At 49.9% G+C, this 11046-nt stretch overlaps 1 protein-coding gene across 1 annotated transcript; it reads right to left on the bottom strand.

The window, feature by feature from the left end:
• Window positions 1-869: 869 nt before the first annotated feature.
• On the bottom strand, window positions 870-10397 carry LIPG (lipase G, endothelial type). Its single transcript, XM_041423601.1, has 10 exons — window positions 10250-10397; window positions 9962-10134; window positions 8791-8970; window positions 8069-8180; window positions 6724-6948; window positions 6078-6320; window positions 5473-5593; window positions 4690-4908; window positions 3565-3657; window positions 870-1992 (listed from the first exon to the last, which is right to left on the bottom strand). Exons 1-10 carry the CDS (start codon window positions 10335-10337, stop codon window positions 1971-1973), a joined length of 1476 nt encoding a protein of 491 aa, XP_041279535.1. The 5' UTR covers window positions 10338-10397; the 3' UTR covers window positions 870-1970.
• Window positions 10398-11046: the final 649 nt, after the last annotated feature.

Below are 11046 nucleotides of genomic sequence, written 5' to 3'. Positions count from 1 at the left end.
GGAGGAAGAAGGTTATTGTACCTGGCTGAAGGTCTCAGGGACCTGCCGGGAGGAACAAGACCATCATAGCTGTTCTGGCAAGGAATGTCAAAGCTTTTGGTAGATTGTTCTGCACAGCTCCTGACAGGAGGGCACAGCCGGGGGGGTCGGGCTTTGCTCCCAGGGAACAGGGACAGGAGGAGAAGAATGGCCTCAGGCTGGGCCAGGGGAGGTTTAGGCTGGAAATTAGGGAAAATTTCATGGAAAGTGTTGTCTTGCCCTGGCACAGCTGCCCAAGGCAGTGGTGGAATCCCCATGCCTGGAGGAGTGTGGCTGTGGCATTTGGGGACAGGGATCATGGTGGCCATGGCAGTGCTGGGGCTACGGTAGGACTCAGTGTTCTTGGAGGGTCTTTCCAGCCTAAATGCTTCTGTGATCAATGACAAGGCTTCACTGATTTTTACAAAGCCCTTTATTTTTGATCTCAAGGCTCATAAAAACTGTTACTCAGAACCAAAATGTTTAAAATTTTACATATATACAATATGAGAAATAAATTATGTTTTAAGTCATACAAAAACCACAATATACAAATAGGGCTTTGAAACTTCTCTAAGTATGGCATGGCAACAACTCACAGATACTTACCAAAGGCTTCCGTTTTCGAAGTCTTTGCATAAAACCATGAAAAAAATATCCCCAAATGTGCTTGCTTTGGTTGGAGTGAAGCTCTACAAAAACTGAAGAGATTTGCAGGCCTCAGAAGGACTTGCTAAGACTTCAGAACTCAGTGCACCACCTGGCAACACCATTTTTGAGATTGCCTTTCTGCATGCCAAAAGCTCAAGGGTTGTTATACCAATTCTCCTTCCAGAAAGGGAAAAAAAAAAGAAAAAAAGAAAGGAAAAAAGCAAGCAACCAAAACAAAACCTATTTCACCAACTGACAAGGTCCACTCTGCTGTAGCAAACAGGACAGCTGCAGAGTCTGTCCAACCCAAAGCCAAGCCAAGATCACCTGGGACCAGGGAATCCAACTGGGGTGTGGTGACAATTGAGGGCAGGATGTTTGGCACTCAAAAATAAGGTCTTAATTATGCATTGGTACTACAACAGCTTCTGAGCAGAGGGGAGCACGTTTTCAGAGGTTCAAAGGAGTGGTGCAAAGCTCTCCTGAGGCAGCACGGTGCATTGCCTTCCTCCTTCCCTGTGGTCAGAACAAGGGCAGCTTCTCTTTGCCCTTTAAAAAGGGATCCCCACGTGGGACTGGGCAGCCCCACCGCAGACACTGACCAGGCAGCAAGGACCACCACCACCTGCACGTGTCCTGCCCCAGGCACAGGGAGGACAGAGCTCTGCCTCCCTGTCAGGCCATATGTCAGGCAAGTAGACACTTCAGTACTGGAACGGATTATTTTTAAGGCAAGCAAAGGACAACTTGAAGTTAAGTGGCATTGTGCTTATCCCCAGCCCTTCCCTGGGCAACCCCACACACCTGACCTGTGCTGGTCTCACCTTCCCACAGCCCACAGTGCTGCAGGACCATGGTAACCCCTACCCTAGGTGCTAATTTGCTCTTGGCAGCTCTGTCACCCACAGTCTGATGGGCAGTTAGCATGATTATTTTTCTTCTCAACTCCACTGGCAGGCAGACCAGAAGATCATTGCTGAGGTCTCAGTCTGTGAAGATCTCATCCATAGTCCTGGTTAACGGGAGCAGGGAAGGGAAAATGCAGTGTGTAACAGGTCAAGGTAAGGTTAAATACACAAACCAGGCTCCTTGGGAAAGGGAAAACGGAGTTTTAGTTATTCTAGGTCTAGGACCATGGTTCATCAATTGCTCCTTAGTTTCTTGCATCCAATCCAAGGTGTTTTGTCCTGAAGGGCTAGTTTCTTTAAGTGCTACCAAGCCAGGTTTCTCCCAGAGCATCTTGCCACCTGTGTGGTCTTCATGCATCTAGGTTGCTTGGTTGTGAGTCTTTAGAGAAGCCTTCAGAGCAGATTTGAGACAGACCTGGGGGAAACAGAGAGCAAAAAAGACACCTAGTTAAATGCAGAAATTAAGAGGAGTAATGAAGGATTTCTAAGAACTCATAGAATGCCAAGAACAGGTTTGGACAGCACAGGCTGGTGCTTTATTCTGCCAAAGCTGCACTTCGCCCAGTAGCTGCTCAGTGAGAGCCTGCAGCAGACATTATGCAGGCTGCAAGCAGAAATTACAGGGCTTGATCAAGACCTTGCCTGCACAGCTCCATTTGGGATGGACAGATGTTTGCAGGCTCAATCTCTAAGGAGGGAGCTATAATGTTGCACTGACTTGACAGAAACAGAGAGCGGAACAGCAAGTAATCACTCATGATTTCTGGAAGGAAGGATCATTTCCTAGAAAAAAATGGTGTGCTGGAGCTGAGCTCAGCTCCTCTGCCTCGTGCACAAGCTGTACTGCACGAGAAAGCAGGAAGGGCACATCTGCCAGCAATTCAGTTTTATGGGGGTTACCAAGTAGCATATCAAAACAGCCTTTTATTGTACCTGCAGGAATGTTTACTGGATCTTTTGAGACTCGTGGCAGAGCAACAAGTTCTTGCACAGGGGTTTCATTCACAGAATTGTTTGCTACCGTGCATAGCACAGCTTGCTGGTTTCTGCCAAACCTGGAATGGGACCAGCTCGCATTTCTGAGCTGAGCTCTGCTGCCCAGGAAGGTTGTGCAAAGCTCGACTTCCACAGGGCTCTGCTAGCCCTAACAAGCACTTTGTCCTCTGGATTAGAAGTGACAAAGCTCCAAGTCTACAAGCTGAAATTTAAGAGAGGGCAAAAGGCTGGGCTGAATCCAAAGGAAAGTATCATTTAGTCAAATGAACAGGAATTCATTCAAAACATGACTGGAGGCATCCGAGGCAATCAGGTTGTCACTGCTGGGACCAGACTTTCTGGAAGTCATGCTCTGAGGACTGTTCTGTGTGTCTGGGAAGTCCCCCAGAGGTTAAGCAAGGCTGAGCTGCTTTGGCAGTGGCAGAGTCAGCACTCTCCTGAACCAGAGGAGATCACCAGGCCTGGAGGTGAAGCTGTAGGAGTCAGGGCTGTAACACCATGGCAAGTCCTCACCTGAGTCTTCCTCATGCAGTAGAGCTCAAACTTTAACCAAGTGATTTCTTGGCTGCTCAAGGTCTTCCACCAGACTTTGAGGAAATGCCCTGCACTTCTCCCCCTGTTTTACAGGGCACTTAATAAATGACTCTTAGTTACCTTTCCACTGTTGCACAGATCTGGGGCATTGGTGGCACCTCACTTTAGCACCTACCACAATTAGGAGCAAGGACTGTGATACACCCATTTGGCAGTTAACATGTAAAGGTACAAGATGACAATCCAAGGTCAGAAGGGAGAATAATATCACCTACTTAGCAATAGATATGGCGTACATGAAAATTAAGTCTGATAGCTGTGAATCTTAGGCTAGGATTTCTTATATTTTTTGAAAGAAAAAGCGGTGTCAGGAGTCTAAAAAAACGAAGAGAAGGTTCCACTCATCCCAGCCAAGCCACATGCATCATACAGAATTTCTCTTGACTGATTTCCATACCTTTTCTGCCATTCCTCTGTGCACTTCACAAACCAGAGCTCTTTGCCAGGAGATATACTGGTTATCTGGGCGTCCTCCACGCAGAAAGCAAACCTAGGAGGAGGAGGACACAGAAATCAAGGTACTTGCTGTCTCCAAGACCAACAATTAGCAAGTAATACAGCCTACAGCTTATTCTAGGACAAGTTGTTTGATTAGACATCCGTCCCCCAGAACATCTTGATACACCATCAGCCCCTTGAGTTGCTGTTTTATTTCCTACTTCAATATTTTAACTGAGGGTCTCTGCTCCTACTACCCCTATGTTTCATAGAAGCCAGAATGCAGAATGACAGGTGACAGGTGATGCTTATTTAAAGCACTGAGAAATGTGGGAAATTGTCAGTGTTCTTTGACAGATCTGGGTTACCTTCAGAACAACACTGACAGAAGGTGTGGGAGTGCTGTGCTACATGCTTGGGAACTTTAACAATTTTTGGATGCTCAGGTAACTTTCCATTTGCAGAGAATCATAGAATCAGAGAATGGTTTGGGGGGGATGGGACCTTAAAAATCATCCCTGCCATGGTAGAGAACTTTCCACTAGAATTCTATGGTCAATTCTACGATCCAAGGACATGGGTTGAGTTTGGAAAGGCCCTTAAAAATCACCTAGTTCCACCCCCCCTGCCAAATCCCAGAAGGAGCAAGGCAGTGCTTGAGGGGTTGCTGTCACCATGTTACTGGTTGCAGTATTAGGCCCTGCTGGTTGTACCAAATCAGCACATTAAGCCTGTAAATAATAGCCATGACCATCCATCTTTCAGTACTTTTGGTGCTCAGTACTTTAACACTTCAAGTACAATCTAAACCACCTTGAAGCACGTTAATTTAGTCCCCACTGGCTCCCACAGTATCAAAATAAAGCTCCAAATCTGCTCTTGGTGACCAGTTTTGCTTAAAGACTATTTGCAGCCTCGTGCTGGACAGTAACCTGCTCTCCTACACCACGAGGGAACAGTAGCTGTTGACACAAAAAAGGAAGGCAGCTCAGGATACCAACTACATTCAAAACACTGTCTTTTTTTCCTTTGATCTGGGTTGAAGTTTCAGGTCAGTTCACATGCAGCCTAGCACAATTATTACCTCTGTTGTGTTTCCCCAGATTTCACACGTATTCGTCTGATGTGGAGCTCCTGGGAGGAATTCACAGGCCTGTACCAGTAGCTCCTCAGCTCTTTCCACAGATCATACCACGACTGAGACGTCCCCTCCCAGGTGAGCTTTATTTTCAGAAGTTCACCCATGTCCTCCTCAGTATAGACCAGGAAGGTGTTCGTAGCATTTAGGCCAATTAGATCAAGCCTGGAAGAGAGGCAGAGACTTGGTATTTTTTCCTTATGGAAGGATGCCAGGTGCTCCTTTGTTCCATGCCAGGAGTTCAACAGAGCCCCTGCAGCTTATCAAGTGCTGCACATTCAACTGTCACCAGTTAATTACTGATTACACTGACAGGATCTCAGATAGCTGGCTCCACACAACGCAGTGTGTACTTAGCTTGGCCATCCTTCCATAGCTTAAAGGTGGGTTTTTTGCCTGCACTTTCTTTTGGGAGAGGCTAAATAAGGTCAGCAGTGCCTCCAGAGACATTTCAGACCACGTCCAAATGGTGGAGGGCAAAAATGAACTGACCAACCAAAAAAAAACCACACACATAAAAGGCTAACATGGGACATGGGAACACATTAAGGTGTTGTCAATTCATCCAGTAATAAATTGTAATTAAGCTACTGAATGAAAAGGTTTTTGGAAAGGTGATGAAGTGAGGCTGCAATACCAATGTTATCAAAGGAAGAAGATTTCTGCCATCCTGTGTAGTCTCCTGTGGCCTTCATATTTAGGTAAAAACACAAAAGGCAGCTTACTTACATTTCCAAAGAGAGGGGCTCAGAGTCTCCATTGGTGCCATGGAGGGTGACAGAGAAGGTGGGATCAACCTCTCCCAAGCCCTTATAGCTGAAGACGTGCATTTTCATCTGGTAGTGGTAGACTGGAGAGAAAGGGGAGACCAGAGATGGAACCAGCTGTGCTGAAAGAAACGTTGCTCAGCACTGCTCTGTGTGAAATAGTGTTGGCTAGCAAGGACCAGACCCTTCCTTTAGTGAGACAGCACTGATCACTTTTTTGCTGCCCTTACTGATTACAAATTTGAGTTTTACACAACAACAGCAGCAGGCCCACCCTGGGGACAGCTCCCCAGACCTTACATTGCTCCGAGGCTGAGCTCTGCAAGCACGGCAGGTGAACTGCAGCCCTGCTCAATAGGCAGGGGTTGTTGTGGGTGGATTCCACAGGGAGGAAGGAGCACGGTGATGGCACAGCACAGCAGTGCAGCCGGGTGCCAGCAGAACAGCAGCTGGAGCTCCGCAGCTTTGGGGAGATGCTGCTCCTCCGCCTCTGCCTCCTTCCCCACACTGACTCGGGGAGGATGCTCCCACAGGGAGGCCGTGCTCCTCCTGGGAGGGGAAGCGTACCTTTGAAGGGCATGTCAGCCCTGGTTTTCAGGTACATCTTGCTGTTCCTCTTGTGCCGGATCCTGCGGGCGTTGTAGCCGATGCCGTTGCAGCGGTTCTTGCGGCAGCTCAGGCAGATGCCCTTCTTGAAGCGGCTGGAATCGGTGCACTGAAACGCGAAGCTCTGCTTGTCCTGGTTCACCAGGGAGTCCACGAAGAGGTGCACAGACCGCTCGTGCTCACATTTGACAACTTCACCAATTGCTGGAGAGGCAGAGTTGCAAGGGACACACTTGTTTTAAGCAGCTGTCACCCCAGCAGCCCGTGAGATAAAGTGAGCTATGCCTTTCTGCAGCCAGCATGAGCTGAGCGCGGCCAAACTTGAACAGTTTTCCAACAGCAGCAATTCAGGAGGTTAGTGGGAGATGATCACTTAGTCCCTCCCATGAAGAACTTTAAGAGAATCCTAGTCCCAGCATAAAACCACAGATTATGATCAGATGTTGGAGTGAGAATTTGCTTCATTGTTAAAAGCATTTATGGTTTCTAGCAACTATCTCCAGAAGTACAGACAGTTTAGAAGGAAAAATTAGTTTTCTTTCCATCAATCCAAGTCTATTTGTGAGAAGTCTACACTGACCAGAGGCAAAAGGTAAAGAGAACTTACTCCCATAGGCAATGGCTCCCAAGACATCACTTAGGCCACAGCCAGGCTGAAAGTCTCCCCCGTTGGGGTAGATGTCAAGGTGGCCCACAGGCATCTGGATCCCAATGCTAACACCCAGTGTTTCCCTGGTGTAGGTGTGAAGGACATCCACAAAGTTGGCATCATCGGGGGAGAGGCGCCTGCTGGGGTCCACTCCTTCAAACATGGGGCCAGCAGGATCCAAGCCTGGAGTCAGAGACAGAACACAAGGGGCCAGGTAAGAAATTGGGCTATTTCATACAGAACATAGCCAGAAGCCTGCTGCTGGCAGGACTCCTCACCAGCTGATTCACAGACAGCCCCAGCCTCATTGCTGGTATTGTCCCTCAAGATGTCTTCACCATGGGCTCACTGAGGGTATAAATAAAAATGTCCTATTGCACTTTTAGGGCAGCACAACCCAATAGCAGCACCATGACAAGATTGCCTGTTGGAAGCAAAAAGCCTTCACCAGGTTATGGTGAAGAGATGATTCAAGAGGCAGCTCCAAACACCAGAAGAGGTTTAACACCCCAGGGACAGCTGGCAGCCAAAGCTGCCTCAGTGACATTTAGTCTGGTTTCAGACTGCAGATATGGAGGGACTAACACAATTTAAGCAGCAGCCAAGAAATACCTGCAACTGAGATCCCATGATAGGTTTGGGATGCTCTGTTAACCCCTGAGCCTCACGCCCAATCAAAACCTGCACTCCAGAGCATTTCTACTACTTGACTGTTAGATGATTTTTTTCCCCTGATTAATTAAATACAGACATTTATTGCAAGGCTATGTGGAATTCTAACTGCCAGTGTCACATGTAAATCCTTAATGCAACTCCTTGTACTATGCCCTAAGTTCTCACATGCTGAAATCAGCTTTCCTCTGGAGCTGGAAGCAAACTCTTCAGATATTTCCAGAATGAGGGTTTAGAGTTGATTTTTTTTTTTTTAAATCAGACATCCTGTGGGACAAACAGCACCCAATAGCTCTCACCTCTATTAGCTTATGAGCTATAATTACAAAAACACTATCACTCAGAGGAATGGCGTTTGGATAGTAAGAGCTTGAGCTGGACTTGTTTTGAACACACATTTAAATTCAAACAAACCCAGGACCAGTTTGTCCTGGGTAAGGTTTTTTCACTGAAGCCTTGCTATAATTGATATGAGGAGACCTGTGCTTTCCACTGCTGCCAGAAGCAGAAAACTTGTCATTTCTGGAAGAATAACACCAAAACAACATTGTAGCAACGCAGGAAACGAGCCCATTCGGGGAAACTCACTGCCAGGAAGGACAGGGGAGAGACTGCTTAAAAAGCCACTTGCCTGTAATTCTGCCTATTGTGCCGTGGACGTGGTTACCAGCAAAGCCAGCCACATGGGCACCCAGGCTGTACCCAATCAGGTGAACATTCTCAAGCTTGAAGAGGGGGTTTTCCTGCAAGGAAAAGAAAATATGAGAGTTTGATCCCCTCTATTTCATGGCATCTGGTGCTGCTTCTGTCTGCAGGGGTATAAAGTCCAGTTGCAAGAAGGGATTGGCGGGAGGGGGCAGATAAGCATGCTTTGTTTTGTATTTCATCAAGACCAGCGGAACTGTTTGGATGGCACTCGTGGTTTACCCGTGTTCCAGCCCCAATTATGATATTCTTTATCACCAAGAATAAAACTTTCCCCTGGGAGCTGCCAGCAGACTCAGCCCTGGCATGGCCTCAGGTGCCAAGTGCAGCACCATGGACCTCTCCTCGTTCCCCGCCTGCTGCCAGGCCAGTGCTGGCTCTGAACGCCCGAGCCCACACTGCTCAGGCAGCACTCCCAAATCTGAGCTGCACTTCAGCACCACCAACCCGAGCATGCTGCGAGGCAGCATCTCCAGGGAGGCAGGGCAGCAGCACTGCAGCTATGAGCCATCACCTGGCCAAGCCCTGGGCTGGGTTACAGCACAGCCTGCCCTGCTGGTGAGCCTCGGAGCTGGTGAGCGCTCAGCAGCCTTGTGCAACAGTCCCTCACCGAGCATTGCAACAGAGGCTGCTCTTAGCTTGCACTACCTGTAACCAGTCAAGCAACCTCGCTATGGTTTTTCCAACAATCTGCGTGTTGTTCACGGCATCGGTGTAGAGCTGGTGGGCAAGAGAGAGCCAGTCCACCACGACCACGTTGGCATCCTTCTCCCTCTCCTGCAGAGCGGACACCAAGCTGTCAAGCCAGGTTTCGAACATGCCACTCATCTAGAAAGAGATTCAGGTGTCAGTTTCCAGCTGGCGGGACCAAGATGACACATCCACAGTCTAGTTATTTGCATGTCATTTACATTTGCTGCTCCAGCTGCATGCTGCTCCTCTGCAAGCCCCACTACCTCTCAGCGATGCAGTAAGAGCATGCATGCAACGGAGTAAGAAAAACAGGTTTTGAGAGACTCTGGCTGTAATTACCCACTTGCCTTCTAGGGCAGGAGGGAGAGGCATTCGTTACGTGCCACCTTATCGCACTTTTTTCCCAAGAGTTTCAGAAATTCTGATGGATTGCAAAATTATTCGCCAGACCTGGCAGTGTGGTTTGCATAAGCCCTGGCAGAGCTGATAAGCTCCCTTGTGCCACACACTCAGCCTCACCAAATGCAGAGTTAAAAAGCTTGATAAAGTGTGCGTGCCCTCTTGTTTCTTTATCAAGGGGTGCACATAGCAGATGGCAGGACTGGGCACTCAGCTACGATTACAGAAGGGATATACACGTGCCTGTCGAGTCAAGTGTCACATTCATAGTGGTCAGTCAGCTGGATTTTAGTGCCATGTTCACATTATACAGCTAGGAAGTGATCTTGAGCAGTTATGAATGAGTTGGGTGATTTCAGAGTTTCTAAGCCTGACCCCGAACACTTTGCTCCAGAGATCTCAATAGAGGCGCATCTTTTAAGAGACCATTGTGCTCAGAACATGAAAAGTTTTCCCAAATTCCTATATTCATAGAATTCTAAAATGGTTTGGGTAGGAAAGGACCTTAAAGATTATCTAGTTTGAACTCCCCTGCCATGGACAGAGACATCTTCCACTAGACCAGGTGGTTCAAGGTGCCATGCAGCCCTGCCTTGAACACCTTCAAGGATGAGTCAGTCACAGAAATTCCTGAAAATAAATGTTCTGGAGACACAGCACATTTGCAGGGCAGTTTGCCCTCTCCGAGTGGGCAGACTAAGCATTGCCCAGGATTCTTCTCACTTACCGTCCAGCCGTGAATGATGAAGAAGGTTTTGGCTGTCACGTTGAACTTGCAGTCCTCCAAGCACTGCTGCTGGCCGATGGCGAGCGTGCAGCCATCCTCACCGGCGTCCGGCGAGGAGCGCAGACCGAACTTCACCCGCGCCTTCTGCGCCGGCACACGCTCCGCGCTGCCATCTGCGAGCCAGCGGGAGAGAAGGGTCAGCAAAGCGCCCCGGAGCCCGCCTGCCCCGCCGGGGGCCGAGCCCGCCCCGCCGCTGCCCCGGTCCCGCGTGGCACCGCGCTCACCCACCTCCAGCCGCGGGCAGCGCCGCCTCCGCGCCCCGCGCCGCGGCGCAGCAGGACACGGCGCTGCACAGCAGGAGGAAGAGCCGCCTCATGGCTCGGGAGCACGGCCGGACGGAGGGCTGGAGCGGCGCAGGGATGAATGGATGGATGGACACACGCTCGGACGGACGCGCGGCGGCGGCGGCGGCGCCGCTTTAACAGCGGCACCCGGGGGCGGGGCCAGCCCGCCGCTCCTATTGGTCACGCCTTCCGTGACGTCACATATGGGAATGAATGGGAGGCCACGCCCCGCGTGGGAGGGTCCGCGGGGGTCCCCAGAGCTGGCGCCCCGAGGGACACAGGGGACATGGGGGGGACGGTGGGAGATACAGGGAGTGCCCAGAGCTGGCTCCCCGAGGGACACAGGGGACATGTCAGTGGGATGGTGAGAGATACAGGGAGTGCCCAGTGCTGGCACCCCGAGGGACACAGGGGACATGTGAGTGGGATGGTGGGAGATACAGGGAGTGCCCAGAGCTGGCACCCCGAGGGACACAGGGGACATGTCAGGGGGATGGTGGCAGCCACACGGAGTCCCCAGAGCTGGCACCCCGAGGGGCACAGGGGACATGCAGCCCCACGTGGGGAACTGAGGGGTGTTTGGGAAATGGGGTTACTTGTGCTGACCCCTCATGCTGCGGTCTCACATGCCAGTGGCGTCTCTGCTTTCCATGTCCACCCATGGGAACCCCCAAAACTTCACTGCTTGGGCCCTCTGGCACAAGTGCACAGGCACAAGATGCTTCCAGAAGGGCATTGCCC

The sequence above is a fragment of the Onychostruthus taczanowskii genome, unplaced genomic scaffold (genome assembly GCF_017590055.1).
Source record: "Onychostruthus taczanowskii isolate IOZ18803 unplaced genomic scaffold, ASM1759005v1 scaffold79, whole genome shotgun sequence".
Lineage (NCBI taxonomy): Eukaryota > Metazoa > Chordata > Aves > Passeriformes > Passeridae > Onychostruthus > Onychostruthus taczanowskii.
This window is presented reverse-complemented; position numbering and strand designations above follow the sequence as displayed.